The sequence below is a fragment of the Strix aluco genome, chromosome 6 (genome assembly GCF_031877795.1).
Source record: "Strix aluco isolate bStrAlu1 chromosome 6, bStrAlu1.hap1, whole genome shotgun sequence".
Lineage (NCBI taxonomy): Eukaryota > Metazoa > Chordata > Aves > Strigiformes > Strigidae > Strix > Strix aluco.
Genome location: NC_133936.1, coordinates 38,630,263 through 38,656,601, shown reverse-complemented (window position 1 = coordinate 38,656,601; position 26,339 = coordinate 38,630,263). Strand labels below are relative to the sequence as shown.

Here is a 26,339-nt window from a genome sequence, read left to right as displayed (position 1 = left end):
CCACCCAACCTTCAGAAGAGAAACATGACAAATACTTAACAGCAACAGGTGTCAGACAGGAGTTGATCACAGGAAAGAGAGAACACGTCAAGACAGCTGAAATGACAGACGATAAGTGTGCATGGGACAGAAAAAAGGCTCCAAGAACAGACTGGAATAGGTATTTGTAAACTCTATATTCTCAGTGTAACCTTGCCTGAAAGCAAACTCCCACCAAAGCCTTCTGAGTGACGAGACAACTTCCCCTAGTGCTTGATCTGGTGTCCTGTGATGAACTCATCAACAATTTCACAAAACAAACCAAGGAAACCACATCTGAAGCAAGCACGCAAACAGAGATGCACTAAACTCGCAGTGGCCCTTTAGGTCACAGAATAGCAGCATATAGATTAGCATGATCTTGCCAAAAAGCATCTCTTCTGTGGCCTCCTAAACCAGCCCTCAGGCTGCCCTGCCTATCTTGAGCAGCATAAAGCACCCAGAAGAAAACCACTGGCCTAAGCTCTTCTGAGCAAACTTACCCTGGAAGAAGCATGGTTCTGACCCCTGCGCAACACTCCAGAGACACTACAGCTAGGAGAAATGTCTCTTGGACAGTCATTATAGCATGTGTGTCTTGGTGGACATATCAAAAGTATAAAAGGAAAATAAAGTTTCTATGTGGATAATGAAAAACCAAGTACCTTGTTTTTAAGTGACTGGCAAAATGGGAAGTTAATAGATTTTCAGGCATTTTAGACAGCAAAAGGCAAAAGTCTCAAAGGTAGTTTATTGTGAAACGAGCAGAAGCATCAGTGCTCATCAACAGCTCCATGGCTTGCACGCTCCCCTGAAATATGGGAGAGCTTGTCTCCTATTTCACTGCATGGATTTAAACCATCGCCTCCCTCCTCCTGGAGGCGGGCCTGACTCCCTGGGCTATAGAAAACCCCAAGACAGAGCCATCCATTTAAAACTCAACCAGAAAGACAGACACTTCAGAGTAATTGCACAGGGAGTGCAGCCCAGCACAGGAACTCCCGCTTCCATTCTAGTGCTGCAATCAATGCCACCTCTGTGTGATTTTAGCCTGAAAAAAGGAACATATTCCACTTCAGAAGTGTCAGAATGAATCATGTCAATGCTCCAGAAGGAAAACACACTTCCCTTATATTAATTCAACTAAATGGAGCCCAAATGCATAAAAGTTTTGTGTTGGCCAAACCAGCATCGTCATCAATTAAACCATTTGTAAAAATCAGGCAAGCCCCAAGCAAGCTGACCCCTGTTTCAGTGAGTAGCAGGATGGCATGGTTTCCAACCAACAGCCTTCTCACTATGGGTTTTTCTGGGGCCTTGTGAAATCTGAAGCTCTGTCACCGCTCATTATGCCTCCCCTTGACATGGATGCTCCTGCAGGAGAGAGGCATCCATGCACTTCCCAGGAGCTCTGCACCCAACGAGGCAGATGCCAGTGATAATTCACACCCCCAGCTGCTGCCGCTTTCCCTTAGAAGTGGATCTTGTCAAGTCCTGGCAAGCACGACAGAGAGGCTGGGGGTTTGCTCTAGTATTCCTGCTCGCACAAAGCTGCTGCTAAAAGCTGAAGAGGAGCCTTCCTGCCACAGCCCCTGGAACAAGCTCTGCGGCCCAGGGCAAGATGGTACGACACCACCAGAGACCTGCAAATGGCAGCCCCCATGCAAAAGCACAGGGACACGTCTCCTTTGCATCACCTGTGACAACTTTGGTCCCTAGGGACAGACCCAACACACTCCCAGAGATGTCATGGGACACATCCAAGCTTGCCAGGCAAATAAACCCATGGTGTTCTGTCTCAAGCCCAGAAAACTGACTGGATCCAAATCCTTAAGCCAGCAATTGAAATAAGGACCTGCCATCCTCCTCCTCCTCTGCACCTGTTTACCTTCTCACCTGATCAATATACAATTATTTGTGGCAGCTCCTCACAAAACCTCCTTTTCTGGCAGCATGAAGCATGTCCAGGTGCATCTGCATTCTTAGGCCACACTGTGCAGAACCAGCACTAAGTTCACGCTTCACTTTTGAAAGCCTGCCTTCCTTTAAAAATATATCTGATGGTGGCTTTCAGGCTTATTTCATTGCAAACCTTAGGTGACCATAGAAATGATTAGATCATCACTGGTTCTTTCTTGCAATTACTTGAAGTTCTCATAGGTGTAGAGATGCATAAAAATTATTTTAGACTATTTCCACCCAGGTTATACCTCCAGAATCCATTTCCTCTGGTGGATTTTGCGTTGGTGGATTTCCTCTGGTGGATTTTTCCATTGGTTTGTGCAATGGAAAACATCAGCATCACTGGAGATGCCCTCATCAGGCCCCTCAGTGATGACAGCCCACAGGTTCCTGCTGACCCGCAGTGGTGCAGGAGAGGCCATGCCATCGCTCCCCAGGCAGACCAGCAGAGCAGGGATCCCTCTGTCAAGCACCTTGAAGGCAGCCAACAGAGCTCATGAATCACAGGCTCTTTGTCCCAGAGAATTCACAACACTAAGGGCAGAAAAAGGGAGATAAAATCTCTCCTGGTCTATGATCTCTAAAGCAGAGACTGAGCCAAGGCTTCAAATTGTATGCATCAGTATAGGTCTATTGATTCAAAAGAGATGACTCAACTTCCAAAAAGTCTCTTGCTCAAGGTCATGGGCTGTAGCAAAGAAGAGCTCTGAGCACAGGTTTTCTTACATGAAAATACACCTTTAGCCACTCTCCACCCTTAAAACACATTAATCTAAAATGCAAGTGCTTGGATACTCTGCCAGACTTTGTGTGTGTCCAGGCCTCCAGGCTGTAAATTTCTAATTATAAACCACTGTGCAGTATAGTTCATGAGACAGAAATAAGGGCCCCAGCAAAAGCCTTGCACTTACTAGCACAGAACTTCAGGAGTCTGGAGAGTAAATGGGAGAGAGATTGCTGGACAAAGCAGGAACAATCAGCAGTCCTGGGTTATTCTGCAGAAAATCTCAATTGTATGGACCTGGGGGAACCATCAGGTTTGAAAGAGTTAGAAGCTGTTCTGCTGTGCTGGAAAAAAGTTTACTGAAAACAGAAAAGTCATCTTCTTCTGAAAGCTGTGTCTCCTGGAGAGCGTGGGGAGCAGGGAGGTCCATCAGGAGACTGAGGGGTGGAAAGATAAACAAGAGACACAGGATGGGCAGGCAAACAAGGTGAAAACAGAAGTGTCTCCTTCGCCTGATGGCTAGTTTCCAATCATAAATACATTACAAAAGGAGACCTTTTGTGGGGGAAAACATAACATCCAGCTGATCTCCATTCTATCAGGGCACAGCTTATCCCTAGAACAGGAAAAAGAAGATCAAAGGAAAAGATTAAAGGAAGCAATTTTCAATTCTGAACACAGTCTTAACACGATGGAAAGGGATAGTAAGAACAGCTGAAAGACACTCAGGGTCTGGGAGAGATGCCTTGGCTGAAGGTACTGCAGTGTTTTCCATATTTGTCTGGTTTATTTTTAAACACCCAGAGCCTTTGCTTGATCAACACTTCCTTGTAAAAGAAGGAAGCAGAGGAGGAGTGAGGGGTTGTGCAGAGAGAGGCAAATGAGGTTGGAAACTGATGATCTTCCCAGCCATGAAAGTCAAAATTCCTACTTGAAACCAAATCCTCCTGGAGCGCTACACAGGCATAGGGGAAAAGGGGAGGGAAGGAAAGAAGGAAGATTTATTACTTAAGCAGAACTGAAATTCTGATGAGAAAAAGGACTGTTCAATCCACGTCCAAATGTCAACGGCAGATCTGAACCTGGGTTGACATATTTCCCTCTCCTTTGCACGCATTAAAAAAAATACAGGGGAGGTGTTTGCAATTTTTAAAGAGGGGGAAAAAAAGCCACCGAAGTCCCTTGATCTTATGAAGCCCTGAACTCTTATATTCCATTTATAGCTCGAGCTGGAATGACATCCCCCTTGATTAGCAAGCTGTCCAATCCAGCTGCATGTATCAGGACTGTACGAGGCACTAAGTGAAATATATATATGCCCTTATAGAGTTTAGCACATCGGGTCCACCTCCAGGGCACAGGCTGTAGCTCATTCTGACCACTGCTCCTCTCCCGGGAATCACTTTTAAGGTTTGGGGTTTTTTTTAAGTTTGGGGGGGGGGCACCTTTACTTTCAAGTTTAAGCAACACAAAATGGCACCAAAGAAGGATGTAAAGAAACCAGCAGCTGCGGCACCAGCACCCGCGCCAGCGCCAGCACCCGCACCAGCTAAACCCAAAGAACCCGCAATCGATCTCAAGAGCATCAAGGTAAATGGGTGAATGTGTGCTGATCGTGGACCCAAAGCGCTCCCAAAGGGGAAAGTTAGCAGAGTCCCAGCTGAGACCTGCTGTGAAATGTTGTGTGTGTTTGGTTCCGGTTTGGGGACTGCAGTGAAATGAATGAGTAACCTCAGTTGATGGATTTGTTGACCTGCCTGAGCTTTTGATTGTTTTAGTAGCTGGAGGGTTGTAAGGCATGGCGCATGATATAACACAAGAGTGAAGCCTGGTGATCTCAAAAGTATTTTGGAGTGTGGTCCTCAGAGCTTTTTACCAAATCAGTATCAGTCTGGCCTGTTTGGTAAAGCTAAATTTAAAAGAAAAAAACAGCCACTCACCCCACCCCCCTAAAGTAGGTGCATGAGGACAGGAAAGGGTTACTGAAACTTGAAATGCAATTTTTTCCATAGCACTGTACTAAACCCAAACCTTGCAGTTTTCCCTCAAATTCCTTTCCAAATTTTTGCAATCACTTGATGACCCTTTGCGTTTTTAGATCAGCATGGCTTATCTTTAGAAGCAGAAACAAAACAAAACAGATTTTTTTTTTTTAAAAAAAGAGGGATTTGGCAGCTTCATCTATTTTCTCTTTGTTTGCATTGTACAACAAACATTGATAGAGACCATGAGCTGGAAAGCCATGGATGGAAGCATTTCAAGTGATTTCCTCTCACCTTTGCTCAGAATTTGCAATTTGCTGCAAATTGAAAGCAAGAAAAAGTCTTTTGAAGAGGCTTCCCTCTGACTGCACTTCCATTCGATCTCATACTGTCTTTAGACCTTCCATGCCAACCAACATCGCTGTTGCCTTGACCCTTTGAAGAAAACTCCTCCATGTTGGGAAATTCTTTACTTAGGAAAGAGGAGAGGGAGGTCAAGCAGTTAAAGAGATGAAGAGACAGACCAATTTCTCCGGGTAGGACTATAAATAGTTATTCTCCACCTACCTGACAAGCTGATTGGTCCCAGCACCAATTTGCTAAATTCTACATAAGGAATCATACCTATTATGGAGAAAAGAAGGAGTACAAAGAGTCCTGTTAGGACTTACTAATTTTCATCTCATGATGAATTCTGTTTCAGGTATCTTAATACATATAGTTCCAAGATCATGACCCATTTAGCGAAATTTCTTGAAGTTTACTTTAATTTAAGTGTTAGTATAGTCAGTATTTTTCTGAAACAGTATGTAGCTTCTCGTAAGACTGAAGCTGAGCGCACTGGCAAAGCAAAACAAGAGCAAGAGGAAGAAAAAAAAAAACGACATTTTGAAATACTTTGAGCAATCATAGTAAAGGCTACATGAAAAGCCCACTGCTTTTGAGAATACTGTCTGAAAATTAGATTAGACCTCACATTTCACTCATCTCCAGAGATGAAGGGGAACATAAGCTAGATTTCCTACTAAATAATTTAATATGATTTGATAGCTTTCAATGTCCAGTTCATTAGGAGAAAATAGAATTTTCAACTCCAGTGATCCTAGCTAATCTATCTTTACATAAATAGACCTAATAGTACATTACCAGCTAAGAAATGGCAGGCTGCAGTCTGAGGCATCTCTGCAGTTCACTCCTTTACCCAGACAGCTCTCTATAATGGCAGGAAATATATAGTGGTAGCACAGAGAGAACGCTCCAGGTTTTGTCATATTCAGACTGATAAAAGAAGATAGTCTCCCTAAATTCTTTCTTTTGAAAGATAGTATCAGACAAAATATCTTCCGCTTTGAAGGGGGACAAAAACCTGGGCTAGTAAGACAGAACTATTCTTTTAACACTAACAGCAGCATGTAAGCATTACTTTTCCTATTTGCAAATAAGTGAAGATATGAGCAGCGTGATGGAGGTTACAGGACTACCCTGCAATGTGGTGGGTGGCACAGCCCCCTGCCCTGCATGCTTATCACTAGCACAAATCTTTCTACAAGTATCTCCACTCTTCATCATGCCCTTACCTCAGAGGCGCTGCAAGGGTGGACAGAGCCCCCCACCCCCTGCAGCCGGGGACTCTACCCAACCACACAGCCATGGCTGCAAGGCGATACAGAAACCCGCTGCCCGTGAGGGTGACACACAGCCCCTCTATCCCTCATCTTCCCCTCTCACCTGAGACCCCACATCAGTCAAGGGCTGCCCAGGCAGAGTGTGGCACCTCCAGTGCTGGGCTCTTCGAGAAGGCACCAGAAACAATCATGGTGCCTTTCATCCTGCCTTGGAGCAGGGGCAGGGACAGGACAACCTCCCAAGGTCCCAACCAGCCACCCTGAGTTATTCTTTTTCACTCTTTGAGAGCTCTGGCAGTGAAGGGAAACTGTCCTCTTATAAGTGATTTGCCTGGGAGATGTGGCAGAGTCAGGAATCAAAATTTTCTGAGTGCTAGCCCAGTCCCTTAATTAGCATTAATTAATCCCAAATCCTTCCATTCAACCACTGAAGTGTCAGCATGGGAAAAGGCACAGCACCATTTCCAGCAAAACTTTGGAGCCAGGGAGTACATAAAACTAAGCTTTTGACCAGGACTCAATGAACGATCCTGTCCTGGGGCTCTTTGTGCTGATTTCCCAGGCATGGAGTCAAAGCCTCCAGCACTTCGAACAAGGGCATCAAGTGGGCTCCCCTCCACTCCCCAGGGGAATTACTGGCCATGCCAGAGCTTGCTACTAATGAGAGGTGACTGGGAATGCAGCGCCACGATGATTTGGGGAGCCACACAGCAGGCAAACACACAGAAGGGCTTTGTTAGCTTTTATAAAGAGACATCCAAGCCCCTTCTAACTGTTACAGCTGGAGTGGGTAAGAGTAGAGCTGCCTAATAAGGGTTTACAGCAGCCAAATAAGCCACATTTGGCAGTGCACTTCATTTTGAATTGGCATCAGAGATCGTAATATTCTCCAAAACAAACAAGAAGGTGATTTACAAACATGGGTAGTGATTCTTTTGGTGGTAGCCCTCCTCTCAGATGCCCTGCTTGGGCATCTTCAGGGAATCTGGTTTTCTGAGCCTTTTGGGGTACACACTTTGAAAGTTAGGCTTTTTTTTTTTTTTTTTTCTTAAGAGGTGTCAAACTGGGTTCTTGCAAATGCAGGCACCCCAAAATTGCCTGTCATCATCAGAAGTTGTCACAGGCCTTTCACCCTCTTCTGTTCTTTTTTTCCCCACTTTAATCCAATTAAAGCAAATATTTGGTGATTTGCTAGTACTAATAGCAGCTGGTACAGGATTTTCTATTTTTGAGCACCATCTATTGACTATAAAACTGAGTAACAGGAATAACTGCTAAAGACTCAAATCTCTAAACTCAGCCCATTTTCAGCTCACCTTAGGTTACAGTACAACAACCACAGTCAAGGCAGGGAGGAAGAATTTGTTTTTAAATGAAAATGTAAAGACCCCTTCCCCTCTACTCAGGAAACAACATAAAACTCAATCTGCTTTGCATAAGACTTTCCAGACCAAATTTATATTTCCAATTTTCCTTATTACTAGCATGGCCTGGATTTGAACAATAAAGGTTAAAGATTAAATTATAACTGAGGAGAACAGGGTGATGGATGCATCTGACAGTTACCACCAGGAACCAGTCATGATGAAAAGCAAAATGACCATATGGGTCATTTTTCTGTAGAGACCGCCAAGAATTCTTAAAACTGTGGCCAAGGACACTCCCCAAAAGACAGCTTATCTGTTTTGTCAACATTCTTCTCCCACACCAACCCAACTGAGAAGAAACATTGAGCTGATGAACTGCACTACTATGGGTCTACGTCTGCAATAACTGGCATGAGACATTACTGATGAGGATGTCTCATGCTTGGTTTTGCAACTGAGACAGTGGAAAATGGATAGACTTCATATTGCCCCAATCAGTTTCGGGAAAAGTGTGGGGTTTTTTACTGGAAATCTAAGGGCCTTTCCAGCACATGCAACCAGTCCTTGGACCAAGCCCAGGTTCACAGCATTAACTGCAATGTTTTGGGATCTGGAAGCTGGAGATGCTGAGTGCAGTGCTTCATAGGCTTCTGCCCCACAGATGGTGATCTGAACGTGTAGCACCCTGATCGGTGTCACACCAGGCCCTTTACTTTGACAATACACAAGTATCCTCTTGAGCAGAGTTTGCGTTCTTGCAAGCTTCCATGGTGTAGGTGATGTTCATTTGGTACACAAGGCTTCCTATGCTTCTCAAGACTGAAATCCCAGGACACCAATTATGCCATGCCCAACTGCAGATAAGCTACCTACATCTTTAGGAGGAAAATAATTAAAAGCTATCAACTAGTAAAGACTTGCTAAGTCCTTGTGCAACTGTGTGATGCATGACGAAGCCTGCTGCATGGAAACAAACCTTTGTGATCATTTGTTTTTAAATACAGAGCTCTTAAGGCAGTAAAAAATGTTTCTCCAAGTGTCCTTCATTCTTATTACATTCACTACTCAAGTAGGTCATCTCTGAACAGACATTGCATTGGACATAACCAGAGAGAGAAACTCACTAAAATGCACTGACAGAAAGCTGCTGGGCTGGAGGGCAAGCAGGACTGCAAATGTCAGCTGAAGTGCTCAGAGAACTATTACGCTGCAGAAAAACTCCACGTGAAGCTGTGGAGTGAGAACAGGAATGTTAACAGTAGCTTTGCTCATAGTGCTAAGGGCTTTCTTAGGAACTGGCGGGTTTTTGCCTGAAATTTTTGGCACAGGCCTTCAGATGATGTCTGATCCAGCTCCAGCAATGACTCCAGAAAGATTCCCTAGGACTGATATACCCATTGGACAAGGTCACCCAAGTGCCAAGTGCCCTTTCAGGTAGGAAGGGGGCAAGCACAAATATGACTTAGCCTTATGAAATGTAAAGATACCTATCTGACACCATCCAGACCAGCTTCCTGCTGTTGCTTTGACCACTGAGATACAGCGCCATTTGGGATCCACCCCAGAGCAGAGCTGCCACAGCCTTGCCCCTGTGAACCCCGCCACTGACGCCAGACCCACATTGGTGGCAGTTGCTAAATCACTGAACAGGCAAGACATGGCATAAATGTGTCCCAGGACAGGTAACTTGGACATCAGACTCAGATATACACCAAGACATCGCTTCGGGACACTGTTGAAAACCAGAAGGAAAAGCAAACAGAAAAGCCACCACTTAGTTTTCTTTACAAATTTTTCAGAAGAACTTTGCCTCCTTTTCCTCCTAAAGTGCTGCTAAGCAAGGAGCACCTCAAAAGTAGGGACTGTCCATATGTTTTAGGAGACACTTTTTCTTATGTCTGCTAACCTGAAAAATTATTTGGAAAATAATTTTTTTTTTTTTTTTTTTTTTTACAAGATCCATTCTTAGTAATTCACAGCTTTGGTAGCATTTAAACAAAGATACCTATAGCCTTTGGAGGGTCTGGGAAGTGACAAACTTTGGTAGAAACAGTGCAATTTAAAGCGAATTACACAGAGAGTAACATTTCAAGAGCTCACAGAGTAATTTCAAGTGTTAACAGTGGTTGTGTGGCAGAGCCTTTCTCCCATCAACTAATAAATCAAAACAACCCCACAATATTTCTAAAATTCTGTTTTAAACCCCCTTAGAGCACAGAGAAATTGTTACACATAGTAACAAGATATTTGAGTTTATTTTACGTAAGGCAAGAAGGTGGTGACTGATTTAGCCAATGACAAGTAAAGAAAGAAGTTGACTGTAAGGAGATACGAAACAACCAAGCTGGAAGTTTGCCCCCACTTCACTGAGGCTTTATTATATCTTACACTCATTGCCAAAAAGCACTTTCAACTGGCTGGTTTACCAGCACTTAAATGTCAAGTAGCAACAGTTTAAATAACGTTAATACTCTAACACTGCCGCTGGGAGGCATGTTAAAACAACGAATCCCTCTGAAAGCAGGGCTCCGGAGCCTCACATTTTCTAGCACATTTAAATTATACACATTCACACAAAACTAAATGCAATTAGAGAAGTGACGCATTTACAAATGAGCACAACTGAACGCACTTCCCCCCATGAAGCTAATGAAGTCTGTTCAAAATGGTATGATCAACAGTGCAGCTAGAGCACATTTCACTCCCAGGTATTTCAGAAGGGCACATTAATTAATAAGCAAAGCTCATCCAAAAGTTTTTGCACAACTGTAAAGCAACTGTGAAGACCAAAGCTTTAAAAGCAAACAGATTGGAAAGTTGCACAGAATGCTTAGAAAAAATTCAAATTCATCTGCCATTAAGTCCATTAAACTCAAAGAGATTTTGAACTATTCTTCCAAACCTCATGGTATCTGACACACACAATTTTCTCTTATATTAATGGTGGTCATTTTTATTCTTTCTTCAACGGTATTTCCAGGCAGCTCTGTTCTCAAAACAGAGCTCTCTTTCTCAAGAGCTCATCTGCTCCTTATGTTTCTCCACCTCATAAAAGACATGGGGCTAAATCCATCATGATGTTGATTCTTACTTAAATGAGAAGTAGCTAAAATCTGTGGCATCGATTGCACAAGCTATCAAACTGGGGTGAGGGACAGGAGAATGACAGCCTGCTTTTCAGAGGTGTTTGAAAGCTGTGTAATCCTGCACTCGGTGATGTCTACTAGAAAATATGTGCAGCTGTATTAATCAAGGAGCAGGCATTAATGGTGAGCAGATATCAAATGAACTGCTGCAGGCACAATCCTAGGTTATCTCCACCCAAAAATAAAAAAAGCCCTCTAGTTCCAAATAGAAGGCTAAATATATAATGAGTATCCTAGAGGACTCTCCAATTTTCTCCTCTCTGATTTTCCAAGACATCTGATATGTTCTCAGTCTCTTCTAGAGACAGTACCTTGCAATATCTGGTGACTCTAATAAAATCCTAAAATGATTCCCTTCTCTGTAATTCACCCAAAGGGTAACAAGCAGGTGGAGCAGCTTGAACGCTTCAACTTCCAGTAGCATCTTATCCCAGGGCTTTTCACCCTGTCCAGACATTTACACACTTACAGTGAGCAAAAAGCGACTGTCACTCAGCACAGCTGTACTCAGACCCAGTGCCCACCAGCCTAAATAGGTGAGCACAGCACCACAGTGCAAAGGTCAGGGCCCTAAGGCCCATGAATCAGTGATTTGTTGGGAAATTAAGAACTTGGGTAATAAAGGTTTGTGTGGATTGGGTCTTCTGCTTAGCTGGTGATAAAGAGTTGCATAAAAGTCTATCCACCCCACCTTATATAACTGGGACCTGATCAAAATGCCTCTAGCAACAAGATGACTAGAAGGTATTCACAAACTGTACAGGGAAAAGCCTTAATCTTAAAAACAAAATTAAAAAAAAAAACAAAACCAAAAAACCCCAAACCACACCAAGTTTTTCTCTGGCACAGATAGCCTTCTGGATAATAACTTTGTCCATAAATAAGGGCTAAGCCAAGTTAGAGAAACCCAGATCCTTCTGGTCTTTCCATGTGTTGCAGTTCCTTCCACCTTTCATTATTTCTGCTGGGGGGGTGGGGCAGGGGCATTCATTTTTTTTAAACAAAACTCCCTGAAATTTCAGCATCTTCCCTAAAGCCCTGAGACTCGTCATGTCCTCTGACAATGCAAAGAACAGTGCCAGAATCAGACCACTGCAAAATACTTCTTCCTACATTCTGACATTCAAGAAAGCTCCTTACAGAATCTGAAATCTTACATTTAATTTCTTTTAAGGAGGGTTTGAAATATTTTCTATATCGAGGCCATTTGTAAAGGCCCTTACTCAGAGCAAGTAGCATTTTAAGCCCCCAACAGCCCCTACTGGTTTAAAGCAGGGTGATTAATTCCAGTGGATGCAACATGCCCATGATAGAATATTTCTCCCCAGCAAAACTCTGTCTAGTGAGCTTTTATTCAAGAATCAGGGCTGATGTGGTGCACTGGTATTTCCTTATCTAAATTCTGAGCAAGTCTCACATGGTCAAAAGATCAATCAGCTTATATGTAGACCCCTCTCAATTTATATATATTTGATAGCCTATTCAAGCCAGATGGCTAATCCAAGTATCAGTTTTCTACACCCAAGACATATGCACCCCAATTATTTTCTGCTTAGCATCTTAAAGTCTTTCAGGATGAGTTTTATCATAGACAACCACGAAGCTTATCTGGAAGTAAGAAAAAATGTTCAAGAAATTTAATCTAAGTTTTCCTTAAAAAAAAAAATCTTTTTAAAATCCTGTTTTCAGGGGAACATTTCCCAGTTGCCGGCACTGGAGACCAAAAGGCTGAGGGCAAAAGGAAAATTCCACAAAAGGCAACACACTGCATTGACCCAGGCAACATTTCAGCTCTGCCAAAGCCTTTAGAAAGCTCCTCTATTAATGCATTGGGACTGATGGCCAAGATCTATATTAGATTTCTCACTGCCTGAGTTCCAGCCCCAGCCAGTATTAATCAGGAGGTCTGCACTGTGCTAAACCTATGTGAGCAAATGCAGACAAAAGCATCAACCCTTTTCTATGCAACCACACCTGCTCATGGCTACACTTTGTTTTGAATACATCTCTGTTCCCACAAGCTAATAGATGAAAAATAGCAGAAAAAAACAGAAGTGAAGGATTGGCAGTGGAGCATTTTTCATACTCAGTATATTTTCCAGATATTTCTCAAAAAATGCAAATAATCTGTTTGGACAGAATATTTTCCAGCTAAAATGGTGAGCTTAGAAAATTCTTTGCAGTTGTATCTTTAGTTTTTAGAATAGGACGTAGGAGGTTAAAGTCTCAAATCCAACCAATTATTTTGACGTATTTTGATTGTTCAGTTTAAAAAACAGCCCAACAAACCAATAAAATTAAGTCTGCTCAGATCTGATTCTTTCTTTCGGAGCCCTCAGTATACTGAGAAGAGACATTCACAAAGGTTATGCTTATCTTCAGGGTAACTAAGTGAGCTACAGGAGAAAATTTCCCTCACTAATCCCATTTTGTCATTAGAAAACCAGGAGCAGTGAATGCTCAACAACAGAAATCAATAGAAATTAGAGAGGGGATTCAAGTTTGCAACAGGGAGTCTGCTGTTGTCACACAACCATTCCCACCCCTGCTCCATGACACCCTTGACCCAGTTGAGGTGACAGGGAAAGGAAGAAGCTTAGAGCAAAGTTTTCTAATCCTTTTACAATGTCTCACACCATCAATTCAGAGATTTGACTTGGACTTGGAGGATGCTACATGGTGGGACTAGATCTTTGCTACTGAAGAAGCTGCAACCTCTATCTCCTGCAACCTACCTAGAAACTCCCCACTTGCAGTCCCACCATGACCCCTCTACTCTGCAACCCAAAAAGCAAGTACCCCTTTCCCCACAATGAACAGTCATCCTTCCAGTTCACACAGCCTTTTGGAGGGACTTGGCTTCTATCACAGCTTCTCCCTTGCCTCCACATCACAAAAACCTTAGCAGCACCTCCTCTCACCACACCAGTGAGCTCTGAAGCTGCCACGCTGGTGCCCTGCCTAACCCCAGCCCTAGAGGAAGTGTGTGCTAGAGAGCACAGGCTACTGTGAATACAGATTTCCCACTGCCCTGCAGCTACATCTTCACATCGGCCGCTAACCTAGCAATACAGTTGGGTCCAAAATGCATGGATACTTTTTCCCTTAAAAATGTTCAAAATTTGGAAAACTTGACTGGCGCAGAAGAAGAGCTTCACAGTCAGACACCGCCTCCGTCAACAGGTTAATCTTCTGCTCAGTGCCAACAGCTGGATCACACTGAGCAGACAAGCAGCAGCACCACTCATCTAATGTTGAGTGCTGTATTACCCATATAAGGGGTTGAGCAAAGCCCAGCGAAGGTATGAGGACCATCCAGCCACATCGAACGCACAACTTGCAAGCCACGTGTAAAACCAGCCAACTGGGCAAACAGATGGCACCTCTCACCCTCAACGCTCCTCGCTCAGTGACTTTACAGCTTATTGGAGAAATAAAATCCTTCCCTATAAGGAAGTCTTGGTAGGTCTGGACAAAGAATATCTCCTCGGGATGGACCCAGAAAGTGCTGACATGAATTGAACTTACTGCTTGCCACTCCTCTCCAGCCTCCTAAAAATAGCCATCATAAGATGTCGATCAAGACATGGAGCCTCCTGTCACTTTGCCCTAAGAAAGCTAAAGAACTCGCCAAGGGGAGGGACCGCTTCCATCTGACACCTAATCCAGGCAATGTCGTCAGCACTGCCAGATAAATAAGGGGAAGAAAAGGCCAGGAAAGCAGGACCACTCTCGAGACCTCACAGCTAATCCCTCCTGCCCGTCTGCTGCTCTGCTTTTCCAACTCTCAACCATGGTGGGTCCACTGGAAAGCTAATGGTTAGCAGCGAGACAGTGTATTTTACATAAGTAAATCAGGCTTCTCGCTCAAGCTAGTTCTAGGGGGGGGAAGGAGAGTCCAGAAGACAGCTTAGGTTTGCTTGGCTTGCCTCCTTAAGCCTACAGGACTATGCAAGGTTTTCCAGTTAGCCTCAAGTTCTGCACCAGGCAATGGTAGACATGCGGCTCCTGTAGCTTCAGACAGAAGGGTTACAATTTGCTAGTGCTGTCTGCTAAGCAGTTTTTTGTTTTTTTAAATCGGATGCAACCTGCTAAAGTGGCAAAGGAAAATAGTAATATTTTTATGTAAGAAAATATCATAGCTTAGTACTTTATGAAACAATGTACTGTCAAAAGCTATTTTGAAACACAGGCTTTAAGGGATTGGTTTAATTGCTATGTTAATGTTAAAAAGCTGCTTGTTAAGCAATAGTACTTCAGATGGTCTTAATAAAATGTATCTATACTAAAACAGTAAGTGACCTGATGGTACATTAACGACTTCTTTGTTAGTTAAGAGACTTTAGATTTTTGTTGCTTCTAGCCACAACCCTGTCTTTCCCTGGGATACAGATTTTAATGAAATCTTTAAGAGTAGACCCGGTGATGCATTTTTACAAGGGAAGTTGCTAGTTTAGGTTGTTATGGCCTAGTTACATTAGGCAAGACAGATGTGAGAGCGCTCAGCTACTTTGTGCTACTTGCTTTCTCTCAGTGCATTTTTAGCAGTACTAGTTCTCTTTTTTCTCTCTCTTTCTTCCCAACTGCAGTCCTTCACTCCTGACCAAATTAATGGTAAGTGAAATGAAAGTTAAATTTTAATGGGGGGCAGGAGGGGGAACATAATGGCTACTAAATACTAAATAGTCACTAGTCTTAACAGCTCTTTTGCTATCTGCATTACTTCTGCGCATCTGACAGGCCACATTTTTGCTGTTTTGGAAGATGACTCATGGATTGAGCTGGATGCTTTAGAAAACAAACAAGTTCTCCCCCAGCCCCCCCTTCCTAAGCTATTTTTTGTGATTGATTTCCTTCCAACAGATCGAGTTCTCCAAGGAGCAACAGGATGGTAAGTTACAAGAGAGCCGATGTGTTTTACATGTACATGGGTTCAGAGAGTAGCTACAGGCTCAGAAGTTTAACCTTTATGAAATGATGAGCTAGGACTTCAGCTGGTATAAATCACCACACTCTTGACTTCAGAGGAGCAGTGCTGACATGCTGAACAAGAACCTGACTGTAGTTTTATATGTAATTTGTCTGGGTGCTTATGCGCTGCCCAAGCCAAGAATTTTATGCCATGGTACGAAGAGGAAATACACTGGTGTTACCAGCTCTACCTACTGAACTTTTTTCAGTTGTGCTCCTGTACCCATTCACAAGGATGCTGAAAATGGGTCTTGCATTTAAAAGTCATAGGGGAAACAGGCAGATGAAGGACAACAGAAGGAGGGAGTGGGCTGAAAGTTTAACTTAGCTGCAGTGACACTGCAATTTCACATGAACACAAGATGCAAGAGGCCTACATGTCACTTTTGCCAGGAGGTGTTGTGGAAGAGGAGGAACAGAGGCTGTTTTACTGTAAATACATTCATGAAGCATGGAAATAGTTAGCAAATAAGTGACTTGTGTAAACTGTTGCTTATAAACACCATAGTCTGGATATGCTGCAATTATTGAGCATCTTACTGTATTCTCTGCTTCACAAGCCACCAGCAAGTTACAAAATTTTTTTTCAATCTGCTAGAAAGATACAATTAAAAATTCTGATAGGAACAAAAATCCCCATTGAAGCTCTGGAAATCTAAGTTGGAGTGTTTTAAACATCCTAAGAGATGCATTTGGGCTATATTAAATAATATGGGTTTAAAAAAATGTCAAAAATTCAGTAGCAAATATAGTAGATGTCTCACTGCAAACAAAGTATTTAGAATGGAAGATACAATCATTTACTAGAAATCCAGAGGGAGAGGAATAGCTAGAAGCAGGTCTTAAGAGAGCCCTAAACTTCCTGAACACCAGCCTGCTCTGGGTTATACCATCAAAGCAAGAAGGACAGGTATAATACAGTAGGTGAGACTGGAAACATTTCTCTTCCTGCACTCCAAACACTCCGGGTCACAAAGAAAATAATTTGGACTCTTCCTCTCTTTTGAATTCTAAAACTTTTACAAAAGAGTTGGGAGGATTTATGGAAAAATGCCATCAATTCAAAGCTGCTGGCACATATAACAAAGCAAAATATTTCTTTCAGCTTCCCTACATATTTCAGATCATCCAGCTGCTATAATGCTGTGATGATTGAACGAAGCAGTGGAGCAATTGGAAACTAGTTGACAGAGGGAGAGTTTCCCAGGAACTGAGATGTCCCACCCTCAGTAACTGTTTCCATCCACACAGGCTGATGCACCAGCTGCTGTGTAGCACCCTCCTCAGAGGGGGATTTCAGATGTGCTTATTCCAGCAGAGGTATAAACTAGGACTAGCTATATATGTTAAAAAAACCCACAAGTCTAAAAAGAAAAACCCCACAGCAAAGATTTATTGTGGTGAAATGCATGCCTGGGAGACAAAAATAAAATCAGGCATTTTCTCTGAGCTGGGGAGCAGTGTTCAGAACCCAGTGAACATAAAACTTCACAGGATTTACAAAACAAACAAACTCTCCTGATGGCTTTGTTAACAGCAAAATGGCATTGTTTTATACCTTGCGCTGGCTAAACGTCATTAATGCACCAGATGAAAGATTGGATCATATGGTATAAATCACTACAGCTCTATCGACCTCAGCTGCTAGAACAGGAGCTGATATCAAGTTGGTATATTGTAAGGGGAAGCTCTACACAGGTCCAGAAGGCCTTGATTTCATACCCTGCAATAAAAGCTGTAAGGGGAGAGAGTTAGCAGTTAAGGGTTATAGGTCTCTCACATCAGACAGTAAGAGGATTAGTTTCAGATGTATTAGATCACAGCCTAGCAGACTGACATCCTGTATCAGCAGTTTTACTGGGTGCCAGCAACTCCTCCACTAAGGCAGTATATGGATGGCTAAAGCAAGAACCTAAATACCTTTGTCACATGTCCCCAGCACAAGATGAATGAAGACATGATTTGAAATGTGGTTTATTACTCCTAAATCTGCCCCAAGGCACAGAGAACATTCCACCTACACAAGCTGTGAAACACAAAGCCTGTCCAGCTACTGGAAGCACATCACGGACAAGGGAAAGACATTTCACCTGCTTTACTGGGAGCTAAAACACAGCATCATCAGACACTGCAGTGCAGAAAAGATCAATGGCACAGTCCAAGATGCTCTTGATGTACAAGGTTTCAAGATGGCTTTTTAGCTAGATCCGTGACTCTTGCCCCCCTTTTTTTTAAAAAAAACCCATATTTTTTTATTCATTGCAACAAATACTCTAAAAAAACGTGAAAAATATAGTAAGATGATTAACACTGAACTTTGCAACAGAAGATGAAGACTGGCAATGCAATGAAGACAACCTTCTGCGCTGATTTTTGTAGGAGAAATGTCCATACCCAGAGTCCTTGGTCAGCATCAAGGGGGAAATAAGTGAACATTGATCACTTGGCAGCACTGAAAGAAGCAAAGATTTGAAGTGCACACACCAGAAGTGCACTGGAACAAGGCACCACACAGTACTACCACTGGAAAAGCTGGATATTCATGCATCTGTAAGAAGCAGGGACAGACTGCAAAGGGCAGAGAAGAGAGGGAACAAACATGGGTAGAAATGTCATTGTAAGGCAACTTTAAGGGAAAGCAAAAGTAGAAGCACCTTCAAGTTTCCTATTAGTACTGTGCAGTTGAGATGTTGGGATTGCAGGCAGGACCCATCAAAGCAGGCAGATGTTTTATACTGCTAGGTACTTTGATAGAAGAGTCCCAGTCCTCTGGTGAGATAAGGTGGCGTAGATAATAACATTTTTACCTTCTGCTGCTATGTCATGTAAAGAAACCTGTTCCTGAATAGCAATGTTTGTACAAAGCTTATCTTTCCCCGTGCTTGGAATAACTACAGGGTCAATCACAAAGCTATCGATGGCTATTAGAGCCAGGAGAGCTATGAAAGGTAGATATAAAAGTTTAAAAATAGTGAAACCAAAATGTCAGAGGGGAGGAGTTTTTCTTGGGATTGTGGGCCAACCATTCCCCTGGCTAACTCGCCTGGAGTTGGTGGAACAGTGCCAGGAGACAACAGGCTCATGTCTTTGTCAATGCAACTTGTCAATAGGGAGCTGCCTGGCTCAATTTAACTGTTGCTCTTCCCTTGCAGACTTCAAGGAGGCCTTCCTCCTCTTTGACAGGACTGGTGATGCCAAGATCACCCTGAGCCAGGTTGGCGATATCGTCCGGGCGCTGGGGCAGAACCCTACAAATGCCGAGATCAACAAGATCCTGGGCAACCCCAGCAAAGAGGGTAAGTACCCTGCAGCAACAATACATGATTATGGGGAATACAGTGCTCAGAAAGAGGCAGACCTCTCCTTAGGATATGGGGAACTCTCTGTAGGGTCTGTTTTGGTGTCAGCTTGGTGTAGGGGTAACAGACACTCATTGCTGCTCACAGTCCATTTGTGCCCCAGCCCTTGCTGAGGAGCTGTAAGCCCATTTCTAACAGCTGATACTCAGCTCTTCAGATCCTTTCAGTGCGGGATCTTTTGCATAAGCCAAGACATGCCCTGGGACTGGAAGCCCACCTGTATATTTCTGCTGACTGGGGTGGTCTCCTCAAAGCTCCTACAAACCTGGGCATGCTGAGGCATATGTTGGTCATTTATTATAGCAGGCATTTTCTATTTCCTTTTCTCCCCTCTTAGAGGTAAAAGAAATGGTAAATACTGTAGTCACCTCCTTCTAACAAGGACCTAGCTGCAGGTGATCTCTGATTTCAGTCGTGCAGAACCATATTAAGATCATTTAAATTATATCCAAACCCTCAGGCCTGGTAAAGGCGGCTCTGAGGAACAATTCAAAAGACCTGAGTTAATCATTAGCACCAGCAAGAAACACTGAGCAGAGGACCAACACAGAGGTGAGACCATGACAGTACTTTAAGTGACTACAGCAATAACTGACAGTGATTTTGATATAGCTGGGTAGTAAAATAGTTTCCATAACAGCTGTATATTCAAAACTCTCTCGCATGTTTCCATCTATTATATTTTATCACTGCCCAGATGAAGGCCATTCTTTGCAAAGATCCAGGAGAAAGAAAAAAACAAGAAAGAAAACAGGAAAAAAAAAAATCCTTTTATGTGGCAGCCTTTCTCCAACAATAAGCATTTGGGGAAGGTGTACACTGAGGACTACAACTTCTGGCTCGTGAGAACAAAGGGGTTAGATGCACTGAACTCATGAGTCCTTAAATCCCTCCACTCAATATGTCAATAGTAAATTTGGACACCACCCCCACTGGACATTCCTATTTTTAATTAGTTTATTCTTTTGCTAACAGTCTCTCTACCACATCCAAGAGACCCCAAAGAAGTCATTAACATGTCAGCAACTTCAGGGGCTTGTCTAAGTCACAACATCCCACTCTGGTTACCTTTTCCCACTGTCGGGGCTCAAGATTTCTGTTTTACTGTATTCTGTAGTTCCCCCACTTCCAAAATCCTTTCAAAGATCAACTCATACTGCAAGTTTCATTTCTGAAAGAAAAATACAACATGCACATAAGCATATAAAATTATGTGAGCAGAGGGCTGGAGCAAGGATGTGAAAAATCAGATGGATGTGGAAACTAACTCCCACACTAAGAGAGAATCCAGACTCTGCAAAGAAACCACCAAATTCTGAGGCAAAGACTAGCGTAGAGGATAGAAAGAGGTATGCAAATGCAGTGGGAGGCTCCCTCACATTTCAGGGCAAATATCCCAAAAGAACACACATAGAAGTGTCTAGCATGTAGCAACTGGTGCTTTCTTTCCAGAGATGAATGCCAAGAAAATTACTTTTGAAGAGTTCTTGCCCATGTTGCAAGCAGCTGCTAACAACAAGGACCAGGGTACCTATGAAGACTTTGTTGAAGGTCTGCGTGTCTTTGACAAGGAAGGCAATGGCACAGTCATGGGGGCTGAACTCCGTCACGTACTGGCTACTCTGGGTAAGGGATTATCATCTCTGTGAGCACTTTAAAAATTGCTGCTGTTTGAAGGCATGAGAGAGGGAAGAAAGGTATTTTAACCAATTTGGAGAGGTAGGAAGCTACAAAGCCAGACAAGACTCTGGGTTTCCTAACTGGGAATCCACAAGGAAAGCAAACACAAAACTGAGTAGAAATCCCAAAGGAAAAGGTTTGGTTTATTACTTCTAGATTCAGACTAGGTATTAAGAGAGAAATACACCTCCACAACATAACGCACATGGACAAAGGCAGATGATTTGCTGCATAGTTTCTTTACTCTGTAGGAATAACTAGAATCCCTGTGTCTATATGCATATGCAGAACTTTTAAAGAAAGCTAAAATTAATAAAGCTCAGTTCATATATAGGTCATTTTGTTAACTAACTCAGAAAATAGGGAAAACCTTTGGAAAAGCTGTAGGGTTCAGTCTCAGCTGTGTGTCTGTGGAAGAATTAACTGAGCTCTCTCCACTCTCCAGGTGAGAGGATGACAGAAGAGGAAGTAGAAGAACTCATGAAAGGTCAGGAAGACTCCAACGGCTGCATCAACTACGAGGGTAGGTGCAAGAGTTCAACACCCTCTCATCCTACATTTCTTCTTTCTCTTGCAGAGTTTCATTGCAGTTAGCTTTTAGCTTCTCAGGCAAATCAGACGAAGCTACAGCTGAGTTAGGTTGAAAAGTTTATGCATGAAAATGACCGTTGCAATATGCTCAGCCTGCAGTCACACAACTCAAGCGGCTAGATTCAGCCACAGCAGAGAAGGCTACTTCGGTCAATGCCAGCTCTCTAGAATCTCTGACTTTCTGTAGAGCAGTTGCAGTGATTGGAACCAGTCCTATAGCTAATGCTTAGACATATATTTAGTCTTATCACACTTAAGCAGGAAGATAATTTGATTTGTACATTAAACACTTAGAACTTTCTGTCACATTGTTGGGTCAAATCTGATTGGGAAATGTGTTTTTAATGCCGTCAGCTCATGAACAGCTGTTATTTGTAAAATTATTTCCCAAAGTAACATTTGCTGCTCCTTCTAACTAGCATATCTGTATTTCTCCACAGCGTTTGTAAAGCACATCTTGTCTGTCTAAGTGGACTTCCCCAGACACCAAATGGTATGTTCTTCTCATCTGCACACTTAACCTTGTCTGTTTGCTATGCTTAAAGGCTTCTCCATGCCCATGGCCAGATATAGGTTACCAAACCAACATGACACCATCTCCCCAATGATACAAATAGAACAAAATGAGACTGTTGAACAAGAGCAAAGAGAACAGGAGTGCGGATTCCTGAGTCTTGTTCACAGCTCTGTAACTGGTTGGAAACTGTGTTTAGTGGATTTTCAAGCATACCCAAACTGTGAAAAGAAATGCTCAGTTTATTCATGAGCATGAAAATGCTCAGGCTTAAATATCACCCTAGATCTCTGTTGTCATACAAAATTAGAGCTTAAGATACCCAAACTGACAGCCTGAGACATTTATCCTATAAGCACGTGGAGATTTTTTTATATTTTAAAAAAAAAAAAAGGAAATCAAAGCAACACCTTCTGATAATTTGTAGATTTCTGTAAAGACCAAGTAGCCTGAATACTTGTGTGAACTACTGAGAACTGCTCTTCAAACCAAATAATAATCTGGAAAAGAGTATTCTGTCATGATCAATAGTCAAAAGAGGGCTTCAGAAGTACCCAATCAGACAGCAGTTCTTCTACGAGTAGGGAAAAAACAAAAAAAAAAACCCACAACCTTGATATGCTGCTATTTTGTCCAAAGGAAAACCCAGCAGTTGTCTTTAAAATGCAAACATAAAATATTGGGGGCCTGTGGGCTTATTTGAACTAGTTATTTGGTCCCAGGAATGACACATTCACAATTCCTTTATGAAACAACAAACACCTCAAAATAGAAATCAAGGCTCAGTTTGTCATTTTGCAAGTGTTTCTTCAGCCAACGTTGACTCCAAGTCCAACTCTCCCATTCCTTCCCAGAACAAGTCAAATTCAGAAAGACCAGATGGCACTCAAGATTTGCCTGAAATTCTTGCTCAGTCTGTCACCATCAACATGGAAACTGTATAGAACTGGATGACGTGCCTCCAATCCCACCACTTTTTTTACCAGTGCATCCACAGGTATCACCTCTGGGTCACTACACTTTCATTTAAAAAACCTGAACTTTCACCAAGGCAAGCTAGATGGAATAAACTGCTACCATCCAGGATCCATCCATCCCAAGCATCTCTTTCCATGTTGTTTGCATTGAAGCAATGTAATCTATTGGAAAAATAAAGCATCAATAAATCCCTGTGGTCACTTTGTGGCTATAAAGTCTTTTTTTCCTCTAAAGCTGTTCAAACCCACTCAAAGCAGCACTCAGCACTTAATTTATTTTCTCTGTATACTGTATTTCACAAAATAAAGTTTTATGAAAAAAAAAAACAAAAACAGACATCTCCAGGAGGTCACTCTACTTAATCTGAATGAAAAGTGTTTTCTTTGGGGACTGGGAGAAGTAGTAATTAGGAAACTGCCACCTCCATCAGCACTTTTGGGAGAAGGAGACCCGGTAGCTGGTGTCAGAGTAGCTCCCAAGGTGGCACCTGCCCTGGTGCACCAGGCAAGACCCAAAACCAGTCAGGGTGGCCCTGATGCAAAGGGGGATCACGCAGAGCCACTCTTCCCAGCAAAACCTGCTCCATAATGCTGCAACAGCAGGTCCACAGCACTATTAAAAAGGATCCTAGATACCACCTGTATTTATAGCTTTATGGACAACTAGAAAAAGCAGTCATGAATATTAGCCACCCTGAAAGGCTCTGTATGTGGGAACGGGCCCTGGGGCCATCACTCCCTGGGCCATGGTGAAAGGAGCCCAGTCAGCTCTTCTGCAGTGATGGTGGGAATAACCAGCTCTCAGGGATTTATTGTTACCTGCACATTCCTATCCTTAAACGCTTCCTTAAGCATTCACGAAACCGCCTTAATCCCCATCTGAGTGTCAGCTTGTTCTATTAAAATCTGACTTCACCTTATTAAGTTACTATGCACAAAATGACTGTAATTCAAGTGTCAACAGGTGCAGCAGTGCACAGCAGGGGTGGCTGGCACCAGAATAAACTGCAGCCATTGAAACTGCAGCTGTCTCTTTTCCAAGGCTTCCCAAATAAATCCTGTTCAAACCCTCACCATGCTGGTAGACAGGGCCAAATGAATCTCTGAATTATACCCTCCCCAGAGACTTATGCCAGCAGGTAGTTTACAGGGGGTTGTGGTTGCTATCTGCACAATGGGAAAAACCCTTGATAGAAAAAAAAAAAAAAAAAAAAGGAAGCTGTTATTTAACCTTATTCTAAAGGGGCAGTGCAAAAAAGTGTGAGATACATTAAAGCAAGTTATCTGCAGGGACTTGGCCTGAAGAGCATTTCTCAAGGGACTGATAGACACCCTTACTGTTTCTCGACATACTGCCTAGACACACATGCTCCAAGAGGTTCCTCTTTCCAAAAAAGTGTGGATCTCAGTTGGTGGGAAAGCAAACAAACAAAAACTAAAACAATGTTTCACCACATATGCTGTCAGCAGTTACACTGCCCTGTCACGTAGTCACAGAACCAGCCCAGCCCAAGGTTGGATGAAGCCCTAAAGGAAAGGCTGAAATTTCCATCACATTGTCCTTTCTGAACTTTCAAGTTTTATTAATTTCTAAAATATCTGGGCCCAAGCCCAGATGTCTTAAAATGGGATGACTTCTCATCAGTGCAGAAGCAGACAGATTTTTAAGCCACACATTTTAAAAAAAACTCACATTTATATTTTTGTTTAAAACAAAATGCCAGATTATGAGATATAACCAGACTGACAGTATTTCTCTGAACTCTAATTACAAGGAATCAAGGCAATGTTACTTACACTACTCTTACTCCTCAAAAATTCAAGCAGAGATCTTTTTTTCAGACAAAACAGATGAAAATGAAGAGAATACTCCTTTCCCATTAAACTGAGACTGAGTCTCAAAGAGCTGCACAGGGAATGGATTTTTATGCTATCCAAAGGTTTTAGTAATTTTTAAAAATCCCCACCTCAGATTTAGACAGAAACAAATATCTGAAAAAATGTTCATGGTCTTGTAAGACAAAAACATTCTGGGGGTGATCTTAAATAATTCAGTAATTTATAAAGAAGGGCAAACTCCTTATATAGTAGCCTCTTTCAGCTAGTGACAGCCTTTCTCACCTCCCAGTCGTATGCCAGGCAGCAAAAGGGACGGACTGCTGTGCCTCTGGTCTACATCAGAGCATGCAGGTCTGCACAATTTCCAACCTCTTTTGAGCATACCTAGCAGGACAGTGCCATGTAGTACAGGTCACACCCATTTGCCATGAAGGCAGATCCTTAAGAGAATCAGAAGTGGAGTGCATAACACTGCTTCTACCTCACCAGGTCTGGCCACACTTGAGATTATTTTTCCAGGGCTCTGCTACTAGGACCAAGAGATCACAAGTGAACCCCAGGCATCCCATGGAATAAAAAGAGTAAATCTCTCCCTCATGGTTGCCATGAAACTTCTGAAGCAGGCTTATCAGTGAAAAGGTGAAGTAACAAAGCACCCATAATTTGTTACATTTGGGGAAAAATAACTCCCATATATTTAAGCCAATCACATTTAGGGGCTTTTCAACTTGAAACTCGATTCACACTTCACGTAGGCTTGCAGTTGGAATACACAGAATACTTGCTCTGAGGAGAAGAAGCCTTGCGATAAGATCAATTAAAAAAAAAATTCTTTTTCACAATAAAAGTATTTTTTAGTTCAAAGCCTTTTTTAGAACTGGCAGAGTTGCATGAGTTTGTTTAAAAATCTCTACAGCATAACCATGCTTAAATTTTCACAACAGGATGTAAAGAAAGATAAAATACTGAAGAAACCCTGCAGTCAGGTATAGCTTCTAGGAAGGTCAGTATAGCACAGAGTTCACAACCTCAAAAGTTAAACTTCAGTATCACCAACCCCCCTATCAGATGTCTCCTTCATTTCACATCCTCTGCATACACTTCAAAGCAGCATGACAGTGACCATCTCTGCCCACAGCTACAGTGAGGATGGTGGTATTTAGTTTCCTACAACCTAGCTAATTAGCTAGTCATAACAACATAACCCTCATCCTCCCTGCAGTAAGTTTAGCATGTCTGGGGACACCACATAGTACTAAATGCTTGGAGAAAGGCTACAGAGTGCCTGTGGGTCAGTTTTAAAGCCTTACAAGAAATTATGACAGAATAAGGCCTTAAAATAGCTACTAAAAAAGAAATTGTCATCCACTCCATCATTAAAGTGCAGAATACTGTAGAGATCCATTTCCCAAAGTAAGCAAACAAAGTTTCTAGACTGTTTTCCAAAGTTCCGGGTACTCAAGACTCATAAATGGTCTCTTTTCTCTGATGGGAAGCTCCTCTTTCCAGGCTCTCGACCCCCATTAACTAAGCTCTTTTCCTCTTTCCAGGCTCTCAGCCCCTGTTAACTCTTCTCCTCTTTCC

At 42.6% G+C, this 26,339-nt stretch overlaps 1 protein-coding gene across 3 annotated transcripts; it reads left to right on the top strand.

The window, feature by feature from the left end:
• Positions 1-4,073: 4,073 nt before the first annotated feature.
• MYL1 (myosin light chain 1) lies at positions 4,074-23,117 on the top strand. Of its 3 annotated transcripts, none has more exons than XM_074829719.1 (7): positions 4,074-4,294; positions 15,688-15,715; positions 18,948-19,091; positions 20,607-20,780; positions 21,280-21,357; positions 21,866-21,918; positions 22,794-23,117. In XM_074829719.1, exons 1-6 carry the CDS (start codon positions 4,178-4,180, stop codon positions 21,892-21,894), a joined length of 570 nt encoding a protein of 189 aa, XP_074685820.1. In that variant the 5' UTR covers positions 4,074-4,177; the 3' UTR covers positions 21,895-21,918; positions 22,794-23,117. The 3 variants fall into 3 exon arrangements, with proteins under 3 accessions (XP_074685820.1, XP_074685822.1, XP_074685823.1); XM_074829721.1 differs by lacking the exons at positions 4,074-4,294; positions 15,688-15,715 and adding exons at positions 14,499-14,620; positions 15,414-15,438; XM_074829722.1 differs by lacking the exons at positions 4,074-4,294; positions 15,688-15,715 and adding exons at positions 14,626-14,643; positions 15,414-15,438.
• The last annotated feature ends 3,222 nt before the right edge of the window (positions 23,118-26,339 follow it).

What these genes read in the sequence shown, in the direction of transcription:
- MYL1 (XM_074829719.1), top strand. Translation starts at nt 4,178, where the DNA reads ATGGCACCAAAGAAGGATGTAAAGAAACCAGCAGCTGCGGCACCAGCA. An exon ending in GGGCAACCCCAGCAAAGAGG is followed by an intron (nt 19,092 to 20,606) that starts GTAAGTACCCTG and finishes CTTTCTTTCCAG; the next exon opens with AGATGAATGCCAAGAAAATT. An exon ending in CGGCTGCATCAACTACGAGG is followed by an intron (nt 21,358 to 21,865) that starts GTAGGTGCAAGA and finishes ATTTCTCCACAG; the next exon opens with CGTTTGTAAAGCACATCTTG.